The sequence below is a fragment of the Alligator sinensis genome, unplaced genomic scaffold (assembly GCF_000455745.1).
Source record: "Alligator sinensis unplaced genomic scaffold, ASM45574v1 scaffold515_1, whole genome shotgun sequence".
Classification (NCBI taxonomy): domain Eukaryota; kingdom Metazoa; phylum Chordata; order Crocodylia; family Alligatoridae; genus Alligator; species Alligator sinensis.
In genome coordinates, this window is record NW_005842096.1 from 2,177,649 (window position 1) to 2,205,158 (window position 27,510).

The 27,510-nt window shown below is 41.4% G+C and overlaps 1 protein-coding gene across 1 annotated transcript in view; it reads right to left on the reverse strand.

Moving 5' to 3' along the window:
- The window catches only part of CEP192 (centrosomal protein 192), a 100,024-nt gene that overhangs the window by 6,558 nt on the left and 65,956 nt on the right, over positions 1–27,510 (reverse strand). Inside the window, 12 exon segments of the mRNA XM_025204721.1 lie at positions 590–709; positions 1,937–2,032; positions 3,256–3,335; positions 6,640–6,832; positions 7,972–8,077; positions 14,243–14,366; positions 15,169–15,341; positions 16,767–16,908; positions 19,882–19,991; positions 24,053–24,174; positions 24,380–24,640; positions 27,387–27,497. Coding sequence (XP_025060506.1) covers positions 590–709; positions 1,937–2,032; positions 3,256–3,335; positions 6,640–6,832; positions 7,972–8,077; positions 14,243–14,366; positions 15,169–15,341; positions 16,767–16,908; positions 19,882–19,991; positions 24,053–24,174; positions 24,380–24,640; positions 27,387–27,497 — 1,638 coding nt within the window.

The following is a 27,510-nucleotide window of genomic DNA, read 5'->3' on the forward strand; positions in this document are numbered from 1 at the left end:
CACTACCCCTTCTCCCCCGCAGCCCACTCCATAACTGGCTGCTGCTCCGGTTTCAAAGATCTAGAATTTTCAAATTTCCAGCAGGTGCTCAGTCCCAAGCATGCCATATTTATGAGGTTATACTGTATTAATTGTGTATTAACATACAAACTGATTTATTACAAATTACCTCACTCATTTTCATTTTTCTATTTGTGAGCAATTATTTATAGGTCCACGGATTTAAAGCCCCATTAGAAAGGCAACTCATACACTACATCAGCAGTCGCTAGAAGTGGCAAGTCAAAAGTTCAATAAAAACATTTAAAACATTCTCTTTCAAAAAGTAAGTGCAAATTAAGCATTCATGAGCTAGGCCTTCAAACTGCTCATTTTCCTTACCATAAAAAAAAACAAAGTACGTTTTAAAATAAAAAGCCCCTAGTTTCCATTTCGATTTTCAAAGACTTAAGCAGACTTATTCACAACATTTTTTAACAAATAACATCTCACACAGTATTGCAACACGATTCTTTTTACTCCAACTTGGATAAATAGCGTGGACAAACAGTGAATTTATAAACACGAATTTACAGTGTTCAGTACTTACCACTCCAGACAGTTGAAATTTTTGTTTATGTTTCATGTGAGGTTCTGTAAGTGGATGACACTCTAGGTCCCAAAACTGGGTATAGTTTCCTTTATCTCTAGGTAAAAAGATGATGATAACCTACCAACGTAAAAAGAGTTTACTGAAAAGAAATAATTCAGATATACAGCCTCATCTACTTTCTTTCTTTCTTTTTTACTAATTTAAAAGTCTGTTAAAATAGCAAGAAAACCCACCTATTTATTTTATTTATTAATTTATTTCCATTATTCATCTCAAAAAAGGCTCAGGGCAGCTTACAAGAGAACAGAATAAATTTATAGAACAGGAGAATGACAAGAGAATAAATTACTTAAAAGGGAAGTAGAACATCAGAGACTCCTAAAATAATCTCTCAGCCTAGCTTTGGTTGCTAAATACCTATGTAAAAATAAACAGGTCTTATACTTCCTTATAAACTACTGTGTTCACTAGAGGAGAGTAATAACTGAATTCCACTTCACTGGCTGAAAGCCCATTTTATTTGAAGAATCTCGAGCCTCCTCTACATGAGAGAAGTACTTGTCCCTACATAAAGTTGCAAACTTTTACTTTAAACATACACAGCTAATTTGATTGACCTGGTGCAAGATCATGGTTTGCTTCAACATTAACTTAAGCAGCTTAAAACAGGTACATGCTAAAACCAAAAAATGAGTCACTGAGATCCAAATAAGCATCCATATTTGCAATTTGGAACCAGTGCTTTTGTGTGACAAAATCAAAGTCAAACTGGTTCAACTTAAACATCATTTTAAAGCAATTTTATTAAACCATAGCAGAAATCTATGAAGTGAAACCAAAATAGCCTGTTGGTTTTTAAGTGAAACAAATGAATCCAGTCTCTCTCAATCTGTTTAAATTGACACCTTGAGTTAAAGTGGTGCAAGCTCTGAATATAACATAGTATCTAAGACGTTAGCTGAAAGGATTGTCTCCTACAGATCAAATAAATACTTTATGCATAACACAACACTACCTTGCGTGTATTATCACAAAACTTCACAATAAGCTATAATTGTTGAATACGATATAAGAATGATGTAAGTGTGAACAGTTAGACAAGGTCTAGAGCTCAAAACGTTCCAGAAATACATGCAATATTTTGGGATACGTTTTTCTTCATGCTTATGAAACCCTCTGCTGGCAAGCAGAAAGAACTGTCTATGGACCCACTGATACTAACTTCATAGGAACGTAAAGGAAATAAATGCTTTAAAGGACAAAAACTAATGCACATAGTCCATGCATTTCAGATAAACTATTACAGCACCGATCTGCTTTAAGTCATAACACATGGAAGCTTACCTTCTCTTTTTCATGACCCTCAATTGTACCAAATACACGGGAACATCTGAAAGCGGAGTAGGTAGCTCTGTAAACATCTTCACTTTTATCCACACCCTACAAGTGAAGTAATTTGTTACAATTGATTCATCAAAACCTACTAAAACAAGCAAAAGGATTTAGGCAGGGGCATGCAACCCCTGCATGGGTGCCAGAGCATGGTACAAAAGCATTTTGCTTGGCATGCGTGCCTAAGGACAGACCGTGGGAAAGGGGCCAGGGCTGCACTGCTACAACAAGGATTGAGCCCCTTGTGGTTCCCCCAACCATCCGCCCCAGCATGTCAACATCTTAAAAGTCAAGGTTGTGGGTGTTTTTGGCACTCTGCCCAAAAACACTTCTGACCCCTCATTTAGGGTTGATTTTTCTTTGCACAAACTAGATTAATACATCAACTCCTAAAAGTAAAACATGGATTAAAAACTGAAACTGTTAATCTAACAATTTACAATAATACCAGTATGTTATCCACAGTATTACGTTCACAGTTTGAGAGCCATCTTTTCTCCATACCAATGCTTCACCTAGCCTTCTGTTAGTAATCAAACAACTACAGCAAGTGGACTACAAAAAAATGTTAGGAAATTTGGTTGTCTACAAGTCACAGAAGTGACTAAAATAGTGTAGATAACCAATTTACCTTTAAACTACCTATCTTGGGTATTAGTAATAATCTGCACATTTCAGGATATAGTTTAGCATAAATTCATTTACCTTGTTTACATGACTGCAGCATAGACATATTCCTTGCACATTTGACTACTTAATATAGGCCACACACAGGCATTAATTTCTAGTGGTGGAAATTTTCCTGGTTCCCAGGAGAAGTCAAGCAATGAGAAAGTGTACAGGTGTTTGTTCTCCAAAGAGAAACTCTCCCAGGATTGACTTCTACCACATTGGTTATTTTTCTCCCAAAACCACTATTTCTGTTCTGGGAGAAACCGTGGGAACACATGTACACTTGGGGTTTCTACTGGAAACACTGATTTTCCTGGTAGAAATGTAAAGCTCATACACAAACGTATTCTAGATGCTAGAAGCTAGGCATATCAGTGTGTGACCAGCTAGCTCTCTACAGCCTAATAACTTATGGTCCAGTAACCATACAGTTTGGGATTAAAATTAGAAAAGCAAAATATAAACATTTTTTAGTAAAACATTTCTCAGAGTGAAGCAGATTATTAAGTAAATGCACCCATACAGGGAGGGTTTTCTTTAAAAAGACTCAGTGAACTTTTATAGAATGTGCACTTTAGTTTCAGGAAGTGTTAACTCACCTTAACGTATGGTGGTGCAAAGGATGACAAACACCATTTCACATCTTCATCCCCGTTATTTTCAATTTCTAGGTAGTTTTCTACAAAAGAATCTCAGGTGAGTAAACACAAATAGATAAATTTAGAGCAGGTATTTTATAGCTCTGGGTTCAGCTTTCCAAATGCAGGGTTTACTGACAACTTATTTGGTGTCACTGCTCTCACCTGCACCACACAACTAAAGGAAATTACTAAAGTAAAAAACTGAAAAAAGGTTTCATATACACTGTATATGCAAATATTTAGTACGTTTCATTAACGAAACAATTTCATTTTATATAAGTTGGCAATTAGTTATTCTAATTGACTGTACCTTCAAATAATGTCTGAAGACTAAAACAAGTGATGGAGATAAAGAAAGCACAAACAACCCATGAACAGCTTTAATGATTTTGCCATCAAGGAATAGGTTTTGCTTGATTTTGCTTTAGACTTTTTAACCTCAATTATGAAGTTCTTGGTTTCTGCAGAACTGTAGCATGTCAGCTAGAATTTGGATATAAAAAGTCTCATAAAGCTTTCCACCTAGTGAAAGATTACATGGCAGGACATATCTACAAAAAGGAGTGGAATCTAAACCACAAATTTAAATAATCCTTAAAATCCCTGAAGTTTGGCAACTGAAACTAAAAGGGTAAAAGGCATACCATCTGGAGCTATCTACCCCACTGCAAGTCACTGGCAAGACAACAAATCCGCAAGCATCAAGCTGCTTAGATAAAGACCTGGAATACCTACAGGCTGCTTCAGGGCTGTAGGTTGACAAGAAATGCAAAACCTGCCAACACATCTCTACCACCCCCACAATCACTACACCCCACAACGGAGCCATCAGCATTCCTGGATCTTACAGCTGCACCTCCAGAAATGTAATATATCTCATCCAATGTACCAAACGCCCAGGTGGAAAATATGTAGGTGAGACCAAACAACAACTGCGCACCAGAATGAACGCACACCGGAAATCTATCAGACAGGAATACCCAGTTCCCTATGGGGGCACATTTCTCATAAGAAAACGACTCTCTCTCCAGTCTCTCAGTCCTGATCTTAAAAGGAAACTTACAAAGCACATCTCAGAGGCAAGCCTATGAACTCCACTTCATCAACCTCCTGGATACTAAAAATCATGGACTAAATATAGACATTGGATTTATGACATGTTATAACCTGCCTGACAGCTGACTTCCCAGGGACTTCTCCACTATTCACCCCCCTTCCCTCCACCACGCCCCCCCCGCCCGCCCCCCCAGCCAGACTCTTACCCATTGACTCCTCAATCTACATTTTCACTGACTGCCTGTTTTGTATGCATACCAGCACAGCCTCTGGCTTTTTTACTTTTCATTCCATTCAGAAAGAGCACACATCGACTGCTGAAACTTCCTTAGCCTGACGAAGGGTTTTTGAACCCAAAAGCTTGCTTAAAAATTGTTCTCCAACTATTTAGCTGGTCTGATAAAAGATATCAGATTCACCCAAATAACCTTGACTGCCTACAGGTTGCTTCTATATATATGAATAGTTTGAACTAGAATAGTCACTATAGATCTAGAACACTGTGGTGAAGTGCAGAGTGGTACCTTGTCTACCTCTAAGTAAAACAGTCCATACTCCTTACTGCAGGGTATGTCAAATAAACAGCCTGCGGAGCCCTATGATTTAGCCCACGGACCTTGTGGCACACAGGGTTAGTCTACGTGGCATGAAGCTAGTCCAGTATGCAGGCTGAACCTGGCACCCTGGGCACTGCATGCAGTAAGTGTGGCACCCGCACCAGACCAGCCCTGAGTGCTGGTTTTGGGATTGCTCCTGATCAGGCCAAGCTGAAGCCAGTACACAGGGCTGGTTGGTTGGGCACCGCATGCAGCACGGGCCCCAAACTGACCTCCTGTGCTACATATGGCCAGTCCAGCCCCACATGCTAAGTAAAGCGTATGTCAGTTGTGCTCCAGGGCTTACTCTGCATGCACCACAAGGGGTTAACACAGGGCATACTCTACATACTGGCCTTGAACTCCTTGAACTGGCCCTATGTGCTGGCTCCAGCATGCATGGGCAGCTTGGGGTACAATCCAGATCGACTCTGCAACCAGTGTACAGTGCCAGGCTAGCAGCCTGCTGCATAAAACCCATGCCCTGGATCCTCTGTGCTGCATGCAACACCTGCTGCACCAGGTCTCAGAAGCGTGCTATGTGCAATGCGCTGTTGGACCAGCCCTATGCACTGGCTCCAGTGCAGCCCAATCCAACTCACAGACCAGCCCAGTGACCCTCATCCCACCTGTGGGGTCATACAAGTTTGACACTCCTGCCATAGTTTATCTGGACCTGGGAAAATGCGTCTGCAAAGTATTAGGTAAGATGATACAAAAAAGTAGAATAATTCAACATTTCTGGCTCCTCCCCAATAAATTTGATTGTTCAAATTAGGACACTGGCTCTGCACTGGAATACTGGTAGTCAAGTTGAGCCTGCAGGTTCCAACAGACTTAACTCCAAATAAGGTGAAACTGTTGGAGGCAAGAATGAAACTTTAAAGATAACACTATCTAATGTGGAGATGGTCAAAGTAACCACATGATAGCACTTTGCAGAAGCTGAAACTCCAAGTAACAGATCCTTGATGGCATCTCGCACCTTGAAATAATGTGATCCTTCTACAGAAGGAAACTCACTATTAAAAGACATCTTAAAAAAAAAGTCACATCTGCCTAGACAGTATTTAAGTAGGTAGGCTGCTCATAATATTATAAAGTAGACAGACTTTCACAGTAGAAGCATGGGAAGAGAATAATCGGCCTCAGACTAACAGCTAATTTATCCTCAGAAGCAACATACGAGACAAAATTTATTAAAGCAACTCTAACAACAAAAATCTAAACCCAATGCAGCACTTTAGGGTCCGTTCCCCTGCCCCCCTGTATAGTTCCTTATGTTAGGGTAAAAGGTTGGTAGTTACATAGTGCTAAGACAATTTCATGTAGTAACTTTGTAATTCTTCGCACTCTTGCAATTAATAGAATTAAAGTCTGAGAATTCAAGGATCTGCATTATTATCAATGTCCACTTACACGACAACACCTAAACTTTATGGTGCTTGTACAGAATCTATGAAAAAGGTGTAGGGTTGTATTTTTTATAAAAAGATTTGGATAAATAAGAAGTTAGGCCACAGCTTATTACTATTTCATTCAAACATGTCATGGCCAGTCCCTTAGTCTCTTATCCCCCAGAAGGAATAAAAATGATGAATCCAAGTTATCTGCATTCTTGAGATCAAAATTAAGTTTTATATAACGTCTGACACTAGGGCAAGTGAAAACTGTGAGAAAGTGATGTTACCTGAGCTTTCACCAGTTCCTGTTTCAGGGAAAACTATTGTCCTGTTCTTTATCTGAACTTTTGTTGAAGGTGGCTTTGGAAGTGGTTTTGCCATTTGAATTCTAGGAGATCTAGATGGCGGAGCTGATGTTTTAGAAGCCAAGCCCGCAGATGCATCCTGTGCAATCTCTTCTCTAATGAGCACTTTAACAAACTTTTACATGATTTTTTTGGGAGAAAGAACAACATTATATTATACATTATTCAAAGTGTTACTTCTTAATTACTTCAGTCACAAGTATGCCATAATGAATCACACCCCTCATGTCATAAGCTAGATCATAATGACAAAAAATTATTTAAATTTATGCTTTATCTTAAAATTGTTAGGTCTTTTATGTATTCCAGGATATGAAATTCTCTAAAGCGATGCTCTGAAAAGTTTTTCAGATGTGTTATCCTTCCATTCTCTCTCTAATGCTGATAAGAATTATAATATTACCTGGTTAATCTGGTTTATAGTGCTCATTGTTAGCTAGCAGACCATCATACTCTTTACTCTTGCTTTAAAAAAAATAAAGGAAACAAAAATTTCCTATAAAAGAAATAAGGTTTGAGGAAAGACAAGCCCAGAGAATTTTCTGATAGTGCTGTGGTAGTAAAGGGGCTTTCATCGCCAAACAACTGATTTTTTGACTACCAGTGTCAAAATACAGGAGAACCCTGCCATTTGCTGGGGATATGTTCCAGAGATCCCTGCAAATGGCGAATCTGCGAATACTGATGGGGCTCCCCGTCAGGCCCCACAGCCGCCCCATAGTCCCCTGCAGTGCCTGGGGACTCCCCCCGCCCCCCAAGTGCTGCCGCGGCTTCTCCAAGCACTGCCGCGGCTGCCTCTGGCAGCAGCAAAGATGCCGCCGCTACCTCCCTCCCTATCCCCAGAGCTTCCCCACACTGCCTGAGCATATTAAATACTTGTACATCTTTCATACTTTAAGTAATTACAGGTTTTTCACATATGCATGTCGGTTAATAATTCAGTCAGTCAATTTAAGGATTGTCCTCACATTTCTACAAAGATGGGTAAATCCTACAAAATGAAGAACACTGGATACCCAAAAAACAGCTACCAGCAACCAACCTTAAATAAAACCTAGCTTGAATAGTTTTCATCTCAAAATGTTTTTGATATTAACTTTACTAAAAGTTTTATAAAAGAAGTTTTATGTATTTATATTTTGTATTTATAAAAGAAGTTTTCATGGGGATAGGAAAAAAGTTGAGTGTCAAAGCAAAAGGACAGCAATAACAGAGTTATAAAAACTTCACAGAATTTTTCAGTAAGCTGCTTACCTTATGTCCATTGTCACAGTGTACATATATTATACCACTCCATGGAAATTCTGAAAGCTTTGTGGCAAGAGATGGATTAGGACTCACAAGAACTACTATGCAGCTCCTGAAAAAAGGAAAAAAAAATGCATAGTACTCTTACACAAAAATGAAAAGCTACGATGTTAAAATAGCTCATAACCAGGGATTCTGATTTTCTCGGTTTACAAACTGCAAATTCTCTGATAAATTCCCCAAAATTCTCTGATTAAACCCCCCCAAATCTGTCTCTTTTCACTATTAAAATGGAATGCCACTATAGCCATCCATCCATCACAATGTTTTATTGATATATTTACCATTTTAAAGCAATTTGGAAGCCTATCAGTGCCCTCAATCATTATAATAAAATAAATTCTAAATACCTAAAATTCTGGCATTTGATTTTGGGTTTATCATGGAAAGTCAGAGTTCCCCCCACCACCATTGCTCACCACAACACAGGTCCAGCTGCAGCTGTCCTTCCCGCTGCTTTGTGGCACTGAGCAAACCCTGATACACCGGTGCCTTGCCCCTCACTCCCAACCCACAGTCCCCTGTCCCCACAAGCCATGCTAGTTCTCCTCATTCCCAACCTGCAGCCCCACAGCCCTACTCCCCCTGTCCTGCCAGTGCCTCTCACTCCTGACCTGCAGCCCCCTGCCCCCTCCCCCAGCCTTGCTGGAGGGGGCCCCAGCTGCCCTCAACCCCACCTGGACTCTCAGAATGGTAATCTGTGGGGATACAGCAGGGATGGCCTCCAACATGAGGTACACACAGCACACCTCATGCAGAACCGAAGGCAGCAGCTGGGGCACCGCTCACTGCTCCACGCTGCTGGCTGGGGCTGGGAGGACCAGTGCCACGTTCCACAGTAGCAGTGTGAAGTGGAGTGCGACTCCGGCTCAGCTACACCGTTGGCAGCAGGAGGGCAAAAGGCTCCAGGCCCCATCCCACCTGGGCTGCAGCACAGCAGCTATAACTCATGCAGGCAGCAGCGAGGTGAATCTGGCCCTGGCACAAGCTGGAGGGACGAGAAGGGAAGGCCTGCCCTGGGCTGAGAGCACGGGAGGACTCTCCTGAGAGCACAGGCACCAACCCTGGTGCCACTGGCCCAGCCACGCAGCTCCCCCCCTGCACTGCCTTCTCCTGGTGGAAAGGCAGCTACCTCTGGGAAGGCCCTGCTGGCAACAGTGGAATCCATGGGGAGCCCTGCAGAACTGTGGCCCAGTGTGCTAGGTAAGACACAGAGGCCAGTGCTGGGACCAATCCTGGTGCACGGGATTCAACCACGGCACACAAGGTCCGATATGGCCCATGGACTGAAACAATGCCTTATCTGGCTCACAGGGCCAAAAGGTTGAACGTCAGTGTGCTAAAATATGAACATCAATGATGGAAAGCAGTCCTCGTCTACCTTCAACACCCTAGCAAATGACACAAAGCAGAAAACCATTTTCATGCTCCAGAACCCCCAGGGATAGGAATCAGTTTGGGCACGTATTGAAAGTAAGATTTATTATTTATACTGTGTGTGTGGTTGAAGCAATGTACTACGGGCAAGTGGTATTCATGACAATCTTAAACTGAACAGTTTTTCCTCTTTCTTTACAGTCACTACTAATTTTAATGAAACTAAGAGTATTCAAATTGCATTGAGGTGCCTGTCCATCTTGTTCAAGGACAAGAGGCAGGCTTTTATCTTTATCATGAAGATTTCATGACATCCTCAGAAGAACAGAAGTTGTTTAGCTAGATCAGACTGCAACACACCAATACTCAGCAACCTAAAGCCCACGAAGCTGGATCTGGCCTGCAAAGCTGGTGGGGCAGCCACTGGCTTGTGGGAAGGGTAGGGAAAATAACTCTAGTCTCCTCATCAGCCTTAGTCTCCTCCACAGTGGAGGGTGGGGCACATCCGGGAGCCAGGAGTTAGTACAGCCCCCCAAACTGAAGCTGCTGCCTTTTTCTGCGGGGGGGGGGGGGGGGGTAGATTTCATACACTTTAGGGCTGGAAGGGACCTCGGAAGATCACTGAGTCCAGCCCCCTGCCCCGGGGGCAGGAAGTCAGCTGGGGTCATAGTAGTGGGAGGCAGTACCAGAAAGCCTGGAACACCTGGAAGCTGCTGTGTTAAATCGCTGGACTGCTGACACCTCCCTACACAGCCATAGTATCTCTTAAAAGGTGGGGGGAGCTATAAGGCTGACAAGGGGTCGGGGATACTGAGACGAAATGCCCAAGGTGTTGGCAGTGCACAGCAGGGTAAGAAGTGGGTGGCCTGCAGTAGCAGCAGGTTTGTAATATTGTAATGTCACCATCCTCTGGGCTATGAACATAAATACAGGGATGCTGAAAAGGAACACACTGGAATTCCAAATATCCTGTTGTAGAGCACCTGGAAGTCAGGAGTATCCATAGGAAGTTAGAGGTTAGGATTCTATTCTTCCACATAGCGATCTGTTCTTTGAATGACTCCGTCTCAGATATGCCAGTACTCTGAAGCTTCTACTTAAGGTTTATCATGTGAAGCACTTCTATCCAGCCTTGTATCAGACTTATGGAAGCCTGTGTGCATGAACAGGCAGACCTAGGATTCCAAAAGTGGGGAGCAGAAGCTACAACTGGCACTGGAAGGGTGACTTCAGCGATCCCTCAACCTCACAGGTAGACCATGATGCCACGACAGCAGCTGCCAAGGGCCATTCTGAATCCCCAAAGGAAGTATGACTCCCCCACCCTTGGCACCCCTTCCCCTCCAATGCTCAGAAGTACCCCCACTCCTTTCCCATTCCCCCTGTCACAGAGACCTCAGGCCAGCAAGGGAAATCCAAGGGTAGGGTACAGGAAGCAGGGAACTGCCCACTGCCACCGAGTCCAACACACTATGCAACTCCTCCTCACGGTCCCCTTAGGGCACCTGCAGCTCTAGCCCCTACACCCATCCTCAGTCAGCCAGGGACAGCAGCAGCAGCACATGGATTCCCAACTTCACCTGCTTTGGGCTTGGCTCCCTCAAGTATTCCTTGCCAGCCTGAAGCTCCAGCCATGCCTCAGACTCTGCAGAGGACCCAGGCATCTGTAACTGCAGGGAAACTGGAGCTACCTGCATGTGAGCTACACTCTGGAAGGGAGGGTGCAACTGTGCCACTGCACCCCTCCCTGGACCCACCCCTGTGTGCATGCAACTTATACACTGAAGCATCAGCTTTCTGGCCTAGCCCCACCCCTCTAAGCTTTGGGCCACAAGCAGCAACTGGCAATAGGTTTTTCCTACTCCTCGGCTCCTCCAAACTACAAGTTGCATTAAGTATTTACATTTGAGGAAAAGAGTGAAATGCAGATGCTCATAGTGACAAATCTCAAATACCATATTTTATGGCCCATAACAAGCACAGTTTCATGTATATAGTATGCACCTGGATTCTGAAGGGGACAGGCAGCAGCGAGGGGGCTTAGCCTGCTGCCCCCAACAGACCAGCCCAGTATGCCGAGTCCAGGACTGCAGTGGCTCCAGGGTCGCATGTTGGGTCTGACCCAACACACTGAGTCCAGGACTGCACACTGGGTGCTGGGCTGCCTTGGCTCAGGAGCCACGTGCCAGATCCGATTCCACATGCTGGTTCTGGGACTGCACACCAAGTCCAGGACCATGCACCGGCTCTAGAGCCACGTGCTGGCTCTGACCTGGCACATGGCCCCACAGCCAGCGCATGGGCCCAGGCTCTGTGCACCAGGTCAGACCTGGCACATGGCTCCAGAGCAAGCAAAGGGGTCAGACCTGGCACACTGGGTCCAGCCAAGTCCGGAATATGGTGGCCAGGTGGAAAGGAAAGGAGAGGGTGAGTATTAATTAAGTATTAATTGCTATGGCTCCCAGACATGCAACAATTAATGCTGCCACTGCTCCACTATCTCATGCACCGCCTCTCTCCCCACCCTGCCAGATAAATTTCCAGACTCACGGGGATCCCTTTTCCTTGCATATAATGTACACCCTGATTTTCCCTAGCTGTTTTTGAGGGAAAGCGTGCAGGTTATATGTGAGAATAAAATATCTCCCATTTACTAATAAGTAACTTCTCTCTCCTTTAGATGCTTATCTATATACATGTGTCCTTAATGTACATGACTTTGAAAGCATGCTTATACACTCCCAGACAGTACAGCTCATGGGCTGGCAAGCTATAGTCACTGGGCCAAATCTGACCTTAAAGAGATCTGATTTGGTACTAGGCTAGATCAGTGGCACAGAGCTGTGCCATGCCACCCATCTCCACTTTAGGGCCTGGTGCTCTGCTTTGTCTGTGTTTCCCTTGCTGAAAGAGGGGCCAGGTAGCTGCAGCAAGTTCGAAGGCTGGCAGGTAGCTCCTAGTGGGGAGTCGAGTGCTACTGCAAAAGCTTTAGCAAAAAGCAGATAAATACTGCTGTATTGTGGCCCACAGCAATAGCTGGGTTACAAGTTGCAGCTCATGCTGACAAAAAGGTGCTGACCTCTGGTTCAGGTGCTAAGCATGCCTGTCGAAGGAGACGGCATGAGTCACGGAATGGAGAGAATATGAATCAAATCTCAGGGACTGAAGAGAAACCATAACAAAGCTAGCAAGGTCCAGGCCTTTTCAATCCAAAGAGAGACACGGAGAGGACATTAGAACATAAGAAGTGCCATACTAGGTTAGACCAATGGTTCATCTAGCCCAGTCTGACAGTGGCAGAAGTGGAAGCTTTACAGGGAGAGCGCTGAACCAGATATCTCTATAGAGTGATCCATCCCCAAGTCAATACTCTCCCTGGCATCCACCATTTATTGGGTTAGTGATGCCAAAGGAAACATCTCCAACCATTCTGTTCAAAAGTCATTAATAGATCTATCAACCCTGAATTTAGTCCAGCGTGGGCAAAGTCCGGCCTGCAGGCCGGATTGGGCCCACAGGAGACTCCATTTCCCATCAGCCCCTGCCAGCATCACTGCATCCAGTTTCCATGGAGACCCTAGCAGCAGCAGGGCCATGACAGCACAGGGCCAGTATTTCCATGGAGACCAGTCCCAGTAGTGCTGGCAGGGCACGCAGCTGGGCAGGAAGTTGTTCCAGAGCTGGGATCTTCTAGGGTGACAGTGTGGTCCAGAGCCAGGGAAGAACTGTGATCTGCTGCCTGTACATCCTGAGCAGGGCATGCAGGTAACTGAGGCTCTGCCCTGGCTCTGGACCATACTGTCACTGCAGCAAGATCCCAACCCCAACCCCAGAAATTCAGTGGATGCCCCCTAATTCTAATATTCAAGGACTGGGTGAACAACAGTTCTGTGTTCACTTGGTCCATGTCCTTCAGTTTGAGGAGAAAAGGGGAAGACAGGCCCCCAAAATGGCATCACTTCATGATGGCACAAATGAAAGCCAAGCAAGTAGGGAGGACCCATCTGAAGAAAGTCAGAGAAAAAACAAACTAAAGAAGTCTTTTCTCTTTATCTTTACATACTTTGACAAAAAGACAAAAGAAATACAAGGATACAAACAGGTATAGTAATAGCTTTTCAGAAAAAGTGCTTTCAGGAGCCGAGACACCACAAAGCACACACTAACAGGACAAGGCAGAAAAAAGGAACTCAAGAGCAAGAAGCACTCACCACCCTTGATGCCTTCTGCATGATGCATGAGTAAGAGCAGAGCTAGGTCATGTTCTACTGAAACTATCAAGGCAAAAAGTCTGAGCTGATGGTACATTTGCTCTCAAGTGACAATTCTAAAGGGTGTATTTGTTATCTGCTTCTTGCTACAGCTTTTGAAGTAGCAACTTGCAGTCCTTTATCTTGACTTAGTTGTCTCCTTCTAGACATTTTTTCTATGTTTAATAGACAAGCTACTTAATTCCTCACATGCCTAATTAGCTGCTTACTCATTATGTAAACCCTTTTTAACACAGCAAAGCTTTTAGAGCTATTTCCACCCCTGAATCCACTATGGTATACATTTGCTTAATAAAAATAATGCAACTGATGTCAACCATATCAGTTTTGTTTCAAAACTATCTTGTTTGAATTTATGACCAAACTGTTAAAAATCAGAAGTAATATTAAAATATCTATGGTAGGACTTACACATGTCTGTCTTTTAATGTACATGAGCAGAGGGGAGATGGGGGGGAAGAAATTAACCAATTTTACCAGGTTTTTAATCGTTTTCCATCTGACCAATAAGACTACACTAGCACCTCCAAAAACCTCTTTGAAGTGGCAAAAAATGAAGAGAGACTTACTCAGGCTCAATAATTCCATGCTGAGGAGTAACTGTAAGGCAATGAGCTGGCCAAGACATCTCAAATTTTAACATCCTACTTGATTTGTTCATAATTTTCAGGTGTCCAGTCTCTGCTGTTCCACCTATTATACAATACAAACCAAAAAATATTTACTTGGTGTTTTGGCTAAACCATAAAAGATTTTACAGATAAGATTTTACAAAAAAAAATTAAGACAACAAAACCTGACAGCTACACCGATTCCACTGGAAGATATTTTCTGCTCAACTTCCCTAACATACTTTAAACCTTGGATTGCTATTCTCAAGTGGCACAGGCAACTGCTGTATGTGGCATGTGAGCCCTGGATGTTTAGTAAATGGAGGCACCAAAATGGAGATACAGAGCAGAGCTACAGTAGGACCACTCTTGCTGCTGTGAGGAGCATCAGCTCCAGGACCCTTCCCTGACTCTACTGCCTCTTGGTGGCGATACCTCTCCTGCAACAGTACCTTGTCCCTGCTCTGGTCTGCATGGCCACAGCTAGCAACTCAAGCAATCCTGGTGTCTCAGGGTCAAACTATCAGATATGCCTCTGGAAGATGAGGGACAGGGGGAAATCAATCAGAGAAGCATTCAAGAAGGAGTTGGGGCTTAAAAACTGTGGCATACCTGCCAAAAAGGTTGGCAACCACTGATTTATACTCTTTATGGTACCTCTTTGCTAGCAGGAATTAGTAAAACTGAATCCATTGGAGGTTAAGGACATGCTCCAGCTCATTTTAAAACACCTTTTTTTTTTTGTTTTAAGTTCAAACAATTTGTTGTTGAAATTCAGTGTAAATATAGCAAATTATTAAAGCCAAACTAAAAATGAATTCATTGAGAACGCTAACTAAAGTGGTTATTTTATGAGGTTTGGATCATTTGGATAAAATACTCACAAAGAGAAGGTGATGTCAAAATTAAATGTTCAGGCTGAATGGCCCACACATGTTGAGAAGCTAATCGACTCTGAAGAGGTTCATCAGTATTTAAAGATAATGAGGGACCCTGAGGTCCTTTAACTGGAAGAACATCTAAAGTTGTGTTGATATGCCCCTCTGAAATCTCAGGTCTGAAAACAGAAGTTATATGAAACAGTAAAAACAATTTTATAACAAACAAAAGCAATGACTTAAACAATCTTGTTACCTTTGAATATAAATCAACCTTTTTACAATGTATTTGCTTACTTGTCTACTTTCAGTATTTGATACCAATGCGCACCCTCAATTTACCAGTCTATTTTATTCATTTAAAGTTCCCCTGACTAGAAGATTGGATACAATAGCTACATATCTAACTCACTTTGGTCAGTGAGCAATTCAGTTACATAAAGAGTGCAATGGGTATTACTTAAGAAGGTTGCATTTCAGTTCTGACAAGAGTACTTGGTGCTCCAAAATTCCATATTACTCCTCTGGCATCAGTTTGAAATTGCTGTTTTTGAACAAGTGCAGTCTTCCTATCCAAAACTAGGTTTAGCACTAAACTATTGATCTGACTACATTCTTTCAGTTTCAGATTTCTAGAGCTTAACATAAAGCCAACCATCACTACAAAAGAAATATACAGTTGGAAAAAAGTACAGATAAATGGTACTTGCAAGTAGTTTTCCTTTGCTCTACCTTAATTCCTACTCAGAACCATCAATTTCTGACAGCAGATGTTAAAAGCAAGGACCCAGAGAAAGTAGGTTTACCCCACTGCTGTGCCTGGAATATCACTGACAAAAAAGTAATACATACATAAAAATCCAGTCAGCTTTGTCAGATAGCTTCCTCACATCTTCATAGGGATGCCATGTAAGTAAAAAAATTATCCTTTGGGCCCAGAGAGTTATGCCACTCTAATATGCCACACTAATTATGGATGCTGGATTCAGTATTTGGTTAATAGAATACATTATTTAAGCCACTATGCTCCTATGGTTCTTTTGGTCATATCCGCCTTACTAGGAACTTAAACATGTTTCTAAACATGTCACTAGGCTGTATCCTTGACTTCTAGAAATATTCACGGAAGTTTAGGGCTGGAAGGGACCTTGTGAGATCATTGATATATCAAGCTAAACAGGAAATACTTCAGGACCAAGCTCTCTGACAGCTCAGAAATTATTAGACAAGATCCGTAAATTGCAAGTGGGATGGCATGATTACATTTCTTAAAATTTGTTTAGAATTTAAGAATTAACTTCTAAATTAATTTATAATTTAAATTCTAGCAGAATGCAAGCTAAGATGCAGATACAAGGCCCATTCTGTCAACTTGGAACATCCATTTTCAGAATACTGGCAGAAAATTTCATAATTAAAGGAGCAGCAGAGGAACAGAAGTGAATTTTAGTGACTAATTGTCATAACTGACAGGTTTGACCAATCCATCACCTTGGGGGAGGGAAGACTATTTATTAAGCATCTGATATGAAAAGGAACATAAGACAGTTAACAGAAAGTTAAAGTACATGTTTAAAGTATTTTATTTTCAAAGCAGACATTACCTGTCTGACTCCAACCTGTGTCCTGGAGACTGCTGAAGACAATTCCTGTTAAAGGTGGAATCTCCAACAACAGAAAGAGTGACTTTACGCATATTTCCATAAAAAAGATTAATGTAATTTGTCCTTGGATGCAGATCGTATGCTAAAAAGAAATGAAGTACTAAAATGAAAATTTCTAAAGAGGAACAACTTAAGCATTGTAATTATGCATTGAAAGGCTACAACATTCAAAGATTCACTTGACTAACTAATAATTAACTGGATGAGACATTATCTAGCCTATTAGTTTGAATTACTGAACCTGTAGCTAAATAGGTCTGGCTGCTTGCAACTGTCAGGCACGAGTTAACAAGCACAAAACGTAAAACACAGCTATTCTACTGCAGCTGCCTATTTGGATTAAAAAAACTATATTAAGAATGTCATTTTTTCTCCATTTATGAAAGTGCTGCATGCTGTTCTGATTTTAGGCTCAATCACAGAACAAGGAAAAACAGAATATGAAAATGAACAAAATAAAACCATTCCCACGGGCATCACTAGAGATGGAGTTCTGAGAAATGATACTTAGAAGCAAATAAGATACAGAACTTAAAAATATTCAAGCTCCTATGAGTGCTGGAGCTTTATTATGGCCAGGAGGGTGACCCTGGGCACGTCTACACAATACACTAAAAGCGTAGTAGGATTCATTCTACTGCACATTAGCGTATTAGAAATTCACTGTGACGCGCTAATGCATAGAACAATTAGTCTACTGCACATTAATGTCATGTAAAATGTGCGCTGGCACTACTGCACAGTAACACCAGTTACGGCGGATTAAGTTAATGCCTGGTATTTCAGGTACCAAACTTAATGCGCCATAAAATGCACCGTAAATACAGTGCATTAAAAGCATGTGTAGATGTGCCCTCTGACTTCTAAATTAAAAGAATAAAATTTTAAATCCCACAAACATGAGACCACACACGTCAAAAGGAAATGCAAAAAATTTGAAAATTCAAAAGCAACTTTTCCCAAATGTGTGCACGTTTGCACATATATGGTCTCATGTTTGTGGGATTTTTAATTTTATTTTGAAAGAAAGTACATTTCCTGTATTTTTAAGTTATTAGATGTGCCTTAAAAATACAGGAAATGTACTTTCTTACGATAAACTAGTCATGTCAATATATATTGTTGACTCTGTTGTGCAGAAGCTAGAAAGAATAATTATTTCCATGTCCAGTTCTATATCACCTAAGAAAAAAACAATCAGTTTAGGGATACTTAAGTTAGGCGTGTAATAACTCTTGACTGCAAGATGCAAATTCTATTTGAATTTCTAGCCTATAGTTAAAAAAAGAATAGGAGACTTGAAAAAAAACAAGACCAAGGGTAGAATCTGGCTCTGAGGTAGTAACTGAACACTGTCACTTGGTTCCTTATCTGCCATAGGTATTACACCCAACCAGAAAAATACGCTAGTCTTTAGACTACTGCTATTTCTACCCTATTTTGCTGCTCTCTCTATCCCCTGTCTTGCTAGGAAATCTGACTTCTATTCATACTCCTTTCACCATTTTTATTTGATGAAGAGAGCATTGATTGGGTAGTTGGTGGTGACATTTAAATTATTGATATTAAACTTTAGGAGACATACTAATGACAAAGCTTAAAAGCAAACTTCATACACAATATCAAAATATTGATTTAAAAATATCAGTGCACTACATGGTTCACGTGTTTAGTGTTATCTTCCCACTCACAAAGAAGAAATAATTTTTACACAAATGCATGGGCATATTCCAGGTGGGAAATATTATCCATAAGAGTATTTTCCATAGTATACTGTGCAAGCACACACTGGTCAAATGCACATATGTAGGCAAATTGCCAACCTTTATCTCAGAAGTAGGTTCATTTCAACAAAGCATTATGTATGCAATTCATGAAGTATTTCAGAATCCTTTGGGACAAAAAAGTGCTGTAAAGTAGCTAAATTTTAAAATGTTAGCATCAATCACAACCTCCATTTAGAGCATCTCACTCATCCTAGCAGCTTTTGTGGGAGGGAGAGGTGGAAAATAGAATTTATTTCAAGCTGTCTTGAAAGAAGCCCTGCCAGCTCTATGCCTATGCTTTGGGGCCAGAGTGGGGCCATGCTCTTTGCCCCAGGCTGGAGCAGAGAAAGAACCTGTAAGTACTAGAGCAAGGGTTACTGGTGGGGGAGGGTGAAATCCGGAGCAGGGTGCCTCCCCACATCACCTGCTCCCCACCTGCAGCAGTAGGGGAGGCACTAATTTGAATGATTCTCCAACAATTAGATTATATACATGAAAAAGTATAACCAAATGCGTAATTTTCCATGTACAGAATCTAATTACTGGTGAAAGGGTTGTCCTGGATTAGGATAAATATGATAAATCTCCTTTTATACTCAAGTAACACTTAATTAGGAACGTTTACTGAACACGCATGGTTTTTATCATTCAATCTGAAGTTTTTCGGATGCACAAAGATTTTGAGGGTTTTCACCACGTAACAAAAAGGCACCTTCCATAGAATGCAAGTGTTCTTGAAAATCAATATCAAAGTTCCTTGATCATGATATAAAAGAATGAAAGAAAAGGAACTGTTTAATACAGACATATTTATCCCCAAAATCTTTTTCAATTATAACAACATTCCTTAAAAAGCTATATTGCAGACCTTAATTTCTTAAAGAAAAAATTATAATTACATCTTTTGTAAGCTGAAACAATTTAAATAAAATAATGTTGCTCTTTATTTTTTCAAGCAGCAATGACAGGTAGGAAGAAACTCTTGAAAAAATATAACATGCATAATGCCAGAGGAAATAGGGGGCAACCAACACAGGGCCCTATTGTGTCTCAACTGCTACACACACAGTATAATTGCCACAGACATCTTGCACAGTTTATTTAACAAACCATGACATTAGACAGACAAGAAACAAGGTTGTCTGAGCAGAGAGTGAGAAAGAATCAATGTATTTTGTGTCAACTGGTATTTTCTCATCTATATTTAGCAAGAGTTGCACAGAAGAGTCGAGTCCAGGCTAGGAAATACTTTTTCAGGAATTAATTCTTTTAAGCAGTTACAGGATTACCTTCAGCCACTAGCTGCTCCCCTCTAAATTCTTCATCAAATTTAACATTTCTCAGCACACTGTGTTCAGGGAGTATTTGTTTTGCTGCTTCAGGTTTACATAGTATAGCTCTGTTAGGAGATAGAAAAAAAACCTCCTTAGGACTCCAATCAATTTCAGTTTAAATCACCTGCAGTAAAACTGCACACTTTAGGAAGAGTGCCCACCACCCTGCCAGCTTTCATAATGTTTACTAAATACATCAAATCAATGTGTTCATTGCTCTCTGATGAAAAAAATTCAAGAAATCTTCTCCATAATGGCAGAACTAATGAACTGAGACAGTCTTTCTTATAAATTTAACTAGAAATTCCTTTCATTCACTTCAACCAGATGAGTAAAATTCCACAATTTCCTTGCTTATCAAACTCGCAGGGCATGTCTACATGAGATGCTATGGTGCCATAGCTCATTGCTACAGCACCATATTGTCAGGAGGGCACGGGGGACACGTGCTCCCAGATCTGCGCATGGGGCAAAGGCGGGCTGCCGCTGTGGCCAGAACTGCACCGAGCTCTGCTGGGCTGGATGGCACCACTGAGAGGGGCGTTATGGGGGGGGGGGGTTGCACCCAACCCAAAATTAATCGTAGCTACCCTCCCAGCACTGCCACCACCACCCGCTGAACACAGCCCTAGCCCAAACCCCCTGCCAGAAGAGCCTGGCGCCACCCCGGCCCCATTCCACAGCAGCAGCCTGACCTTGCCCTGTGCACAAATCTGGGGGCACCGCCCTCCCATGCCTTCCTGGGGGGTGTGCAGCAGCGGAAGCTGTCACCCCCCTCCCAGCGCATACACAGGGCAGTTATTGGCGACATTATCAGTCACATCAGCCAAAAAAAGCTGATTGCCATTACTGCCAATTGTCCTTATAATCAGTGCCAATCTGATATGCGGCCAATGCATCAGTGCACCTCTATAGACTACCATGTAAAAATAGCAACAGAATAAGAAGTTGACCCTTCCAGAGAGATGAAAACGTAAGTGGCTATGTGTGGTTACTACAAACTGTGCTTCAGGAATTTAGAAACTCACTTTTAAATGAGAAACTCACTTAAAATGTTAACACTACCCAAGATTTCTAAAAAGGGAGTTTCACAAAATGTAAGATGGATTCAACACTATCACATCATTTGACTGGTCATATTTCCCTTCTTTAAAGATGCTTTCTAATAGCAGTTCATCATTTGAAACCACTGTAGCCATAAAACACAACTGATTTAGTTCAGTTTCTTAAGTAATACTTAAACGCATTGAAGTGGGGATCTAAGTATTGTTTAAAACAACATTAAATTTAACCATCTCTAATTATATCAGTTAAATAATTAACTGATAACACAGCAGCTCAGACAGCTGCTGCTGGGAGCCGCTCCCAGAGCCCTTTGACCAATATGCTAATTGTTTAACCTTCCACGTCCCACATCAAATACATTCCCTTGAAGTCACTTTCAAGTCAGTCAACCTACTTATTAACCATAGGTCTTTATAGGAAAATTAAAATCCCGAACTGTTAGTTTCAGGAAGTGAACATTTTACTCTAAGCTAAAGGAGCTACAGGCAAGTGCTCCTAGGGCTTAAAGGGCCCAATCCTGTGTGGGAATACCTGGAGTGCATAGGACCAGGCCCCTCCAGCCATGAGAGAACATGTCGCCCATTGTCTCACAGAATCAATGGTGGGACAACGAGCGACATGTGCGTCTTTGACCCAAATTGAAGTAAAATATTATTCAGAATCAAGCCATCAACTCTTACACTCAAACAAAATACATAGTAAAAGTTAATACACAGCCTTGTACAACAGTAACTGTAACCTTGATGCATATTACTAAGCATATGACTGGTGCTTTATGATTTCAGTTATGACATGGAAAAGTTAAATCAATATTAGCAAAAACTTCTATAGCATGACTACAGCACGGTCTGTGTACTGACTACTTACCTCAAATATATCAGAACAAAAACGAATCTACTTACTGGTTTATTTTGGATGCAAAAATAACCGAAATGAAGCTGTCCTGGCACAGCTGATCCACCTCATTAAGCGAAACATTGCTCACAGTCTATTTCCACCCTAAGAACTACACCTTTGGACCACGATCCCACTCTCTCACATACAGGAACATTAAACCAAACCCAAATGGGTCACTTTAGAAGAAAAAGCAGCACCTTATTCTCATTTCACTAATTAAGCCCTGAAAAAGCCTTTCAAAATGACAGACAAGATTTCATAGACAGACACTAGGGCTGGAAGGGACCTCGGAAGATCGAGCCCAGTCCCCTGCCCCAGGGACAGGAACTCAGCTAGGGCATGGACATAAGGAAAAACTTGTTTACTGTCTGAGCCCCCAAGATCTGGAAAAAAAGATGGAGGTCACCATTTTCAAATAAAGAAAAATAAAGTATTGCTTGTTGGCTAACAAGCCAACTAAATCTTCCTCACCATGCTCCAGTATCCTGAAGCTGAATAAATCCACTGGAGTTCTAGTTACCACTCATATAGGTTATGACCTTTGAATATGATTTTGTTTTCTATTTTTTCATCCTTGTCAGCACAAAAAACCCCCAGAAAAACAAAAAAAAGACTCTTGCAGACAGTTAGCAGCAAACTGTCACACAAGAGGAGAATCTACAAATTCTCGCCTCAAAACAATGCTTATGGTTAGGGCCTGGTTTAAAATTGCAGGCCTAACTTGCAGAGCAGTGGCTCCTTTAATCTTGGGAGTTCCCCTGCACACTCCCTCAGAAGGACCCTGCCACTCACCACTTGTTCCGGATGGCCAGGACGCAAAAGCCACCATTTTAAATATGCCATATTTAAAACCACAGTTTTCGCTTTCCAGCCATCAGGAACAAACTGCGAAACCAATGGGGCCCCTCCTCAAATCATCAATGGGGAAGAGGTGGGGCGGACTCCAAGATGAAAGGTAACACCGTGCTGCGAGCTGGGCCACGATTTAAACCAGGCCCTACTTATGGAGTAGTTCTAAATCATTTAAAATAGCCCCAATTTAAACCAACTTACTAATGGCAAGATAAATAATAAATAAATAAACTGAAATCTAGCATTATTTATTTATTTGTTTGGAGCTGCATGTTTAATCCTGATAAATGCTGTTACTTTCTACCCAGGTTAGTCACTGGAATTAGAAATTCACCGTTACCTAGCCACTTAATAGGCCACCTTATCAAAACTAATCTCAACATTAGCTTTAATCTGTTGCTTTCCCAAATTTATGTAGAGCTGGTATACCTAATACACTAATAACTAATTAGTAACTGGCACATTCAGTGTCTACTTTAGACATCTGCCCTCTTCCCATAACAGGTCCCTCAACTGGAACACTTGATATGAAGGAAAGTTAGTTTTCTGAATCAAGTAATTCTTTTGAGGAACAATGTGAATTCCATAAGCTCTAAAGGGCTTGTATAATGATGCAAAATGATCACCCTATCCTGATCACTTCCCTTAAGTCTATACTTACACTGATGGCACATATTTAATGAAATCGTGAGCTGACTGATCATTTTTAAGAATACATGTAAAACTGCCTGGTTGTTCTTAACGTTTACTATTTTCCAACTTCAAAATGTCATGAATTTAGATCTATTCCATATGTGTTCATTATATGTCAGTTCATTAAAGGCAGAGGGGGCTGGTTCATTTTTATTACAGTTCATAATTTACTCGACAGTCTGTACAACTGATTAATGAATACTTTCTTTCAAGTTTAGGAACTTCATTATCCTAGTAATTTTTGCTTATAAAAGACAAATGCACAGGCAGGCAAATATACAACTTCTTGCTGCTTTATATGCTTATGGGGGGAGAAGGGAAAAGATCTCCCCCGAAGGCATTTCACAAAAAAACCCCAAACCCGACACACTTCCCCTCAGGCTCGCTCTATATATATATAAAGGAAGTTGAATGTCTTCTGATACTATGATCACTTCCGTTTAGTACGTGCTAGAAGATCTGAGGCTCCATGATTTGAGAGTATAAGTTATTTTCCAGTTCTCTTACAATGATCTACAAATTACTGTAGGAGTCATACTAGCATTACTTTACACCTTCCTTTCAACACGGATTCTTTTTAATAAGAATGTCTATTTTTGAGAAATAAATTAAATTTTACCTGCGATACTGTTGTCTGGAAACTTCATCTCCACAGAAAAGACATATTGTAGCTAACAATGATGTACCTGTTTTATTAAATATTTCTTCCCATTCAACAGGATCCCATGTTATTGTAACTACCTGTTTGAAAGAAAGTTTCACTTAGTTTCTCCAAAATTGTATAAAAATCACCACAGTGATGTTAATATTCTGAATTTTGTAACTTGATTCAGAATTTACAAATTCAATTGAAGAACTTGCATGCATTTTACAGATCACATACACTAGCTGAAGATACCAACTTTGTTTAAATTAGCAGAACTCCTGTGAAATTGTGTGCACTTACCTCTTGTGTTTTTTCCTTAAGTACAAACTTCTCAGGAAATACACTTATCGTTTTCAGATCCATAAGGGCTCTAGTCTTCAGATCTGAAAAACACAGTGTTCTAACATAAGCAGCTCGAGAACCTGTATTTCTTATGCGAAAAGAAACCTTTTTTAATTTGCCAGGCAATAATCCGTTCAGTTTTATCACATAACAATCTGATACTTTTCTGACATCTTCCAAAATTACATTGCTTGTTCCTCCATATCCACACAAAGGTATCTGAAAATAAAGATGTACATTCACTTTAATGTTAAGTCTCTTCTGAAATATTTTTATGCAGATAATGCACATTAATTAAAAATGCAACAGCCTAAACTGAACATGCTTTATATCTGGTAAACTGAAAAGAGACCATGTCAAATGATTAAAATAAATATCTATTTATTCTGGGTAGGGACAGACTCAACGTTTGAAACACTTCAAAAAGGCAGTTGCCTTGTTGCAGAGCCAACTGTCAGCAAGCACTCTCTTGTGTGCTCTACATCCACTGTTCCAGAGACTATGATAGGTACAGGGACTCTAGTCTCCCAGTTATGGGGGTAGTGGGGAAGACTCAAGAGAGCAAAGGGGAGTGGTTGCTGACAGTCTGACCCACTCATCCCCACCCTCCCTTCATGGGGGAGAAGGGGGAATGGAAGCAAAGCACTATGGGACACTGAAGAACCAAGCTCTCCCCTACTGCACCCTGTAGAATGCATGTATGTAACAGGAAGCACTTCCAGATGGTAGTTTTCTACATGGTTATTTTTGGAGCGTTTCAAAGGGCATGCCCATCTGGCTGCTTGCCCTCTGAAGAGCTTCAAAGGTGTTGAAGGCACCTTAGAATGTCTGCCCACACCCTCACACTCCTTAACATCCCATTAACACTTACTTAGCCAGCCTACCAACAGGAAAAGAAAGTCTAGGGTTCAAACACCTCCCAGTTGTGAACTAGACCTGTGCTTGTCCTGGCTTGTAAAAAGCCAGCCAGAGGATACTGGGAATCATAATGACAGAGGTTGGTCAGTGCCTCCCTGTGAAGGGGTAGGATGCTAGACAAAGTCTGCAACTGTCCAGTGCCTACTGAAAAAACAAATATCTTGAGATTGATTCCCCAGCCGCTACCACCCTATATCCAATTTCCCCTCTTTGGGAAGGTTATTGAATCATTGGCTGCCTGACCAAGTGTATCTGGGTACCATCCAATTCCAGGAAGCCTGTCTGGCTTTTGTTCTGGATAGAGTACAGAGAAGGAGCTTGTGGCCTTGGTCAATGAACTTTGCCTGGAATGTGCAGAAGAAAATTGCAACCTGCTGATCCTATTCTATCAGTGGGTCTGTCCTGTTAGCCTCAAGGTACCCTAACAATAGACTCAAGGAATCCCTCAGAAAATGCCACCTTACTTTTCACTTATTTTTTTTTGACCAAGAAAAAACAACAGAGCAATTCTTCTGCTGCAAAGAACTCAAAAAGACTACAACAAGTCAGAAAATCTCTGGGTTTATCTTCTGAATGTTTGCATGCCTAACAGCGTAAACATTTTGTGGCATCCCTAAAAGGATCTCAAGGCACCACAGGATACCCAAGCACCGCAGTTGAGAATCACTATATTAGGCCTTTTATCATCTCAATTGACCATGAAGTGTAGATAATGTTTAAGTGACCTTGTGAGCATTCACAAAACCATTCTCAACTGATCCCACTCTTTCCTAGTCGGTAGTGATTGGCAAGTGCTCATCCGCCCCTCAGGACCTTTCCTACAGGGTCCCCAAGGGTTCCATCTTGTCACTGCCAATTCAATGTGCATCTGTGACCCCTGGGCAATACTGTGTGAAGATCTGAAGTGCCACAAGTATGCTGATGACACCCAGCTTTCTCTCCTTCTCATGCAACCCAGGCTCTGTAGTCTCTGTCTTTACCCAATGCCTGCCTACACTTGGAGACTGGATGTGGGTGATCCAATTGAAGATGAATATAGACAAGAGAGGGTGATGGTGGGGAGCAGACTTGACGACTTGGGGGAAGGAAGGAGAAATAGGGATACACATTACTGATAGGATTCAGCCTGACAAAAATCATAGGTAAGTAAAGCATTAAGGAATTTCCAGAGGTCATCTAGTTCAACCCCCTGCCTTAGCATCGTCCTGATCCAAACCATCCTATGCAAATTCATAATCTAACTTTTAGTAAAACTACGGTCAGCCATGACATAACACTAACTTGCCACACAGATAAAACAAGGGGAGCATAGCAGCCAACATCTTGCTTCTGTAAAAGGTTGTTAATATATGCTCAAGAGATCTCAGGTAGAGGGCCATGCCCCCCGCTACAGAGGAAGCCAAAACCCCTGACAGTCCATATCAATCTAACCATGAGGCAAAATCCTTCTGGACCCCAAATATAGGTATCAGACTGGACCACCTCCCAGTAGCTTTCAGGTCACAATTCAATATATGCTGGTCTTAACCTATAAAGCCATAACTAGCCAGAGTCCTACAAATCTAATGGAGCAGAAGGCAGACCCTTATAATCTCTAGGGCATCAAGAACAAACTCCTGTAAGTATCATTTGTGCAACAAATTCACTTGACCAAAATCTTTGGTAGATTATTCTCAGTTTTGCTCCTCAGCTGCAGGACTCGGCCTCCTTGAGGGTCATCAAAGTGCGAGCTTTCGCTATCTTTCAGAAACAGTATAAGAACATATTTGAGCAGGCTTTTAACAGGTGGGCTAAGCTCTGAGTATTCCTTGGAGAACTGATTTATTATTGGCTTATTATTTTTTCTATTTTTATGTCTTCGTTATTGTAAGCCACCCTGAGCCTCTTTGAGGAGGGTGGCATAGAAGTCAAATAAATTTTAAAAATTTAAACATGACAAAGCAAAAAATCAATTTCTCTTTTCCTTTAGGACAAGTAATCTTTTAATGCTGAAAAGCTAGACAGCTCTAGTTTAACTAAATATTTAGAAATCAAAATCAGAACTTACACTAAACTTAAACCCTGGTTGTGACTGAATCCCCAGCTGTTTGATTTCAAGCTTTGCCAACATGTACGTTACACGACTAGGTGCAAACATCAAGTAAATATTAGCATCTTCTTTTGGAAGGCTT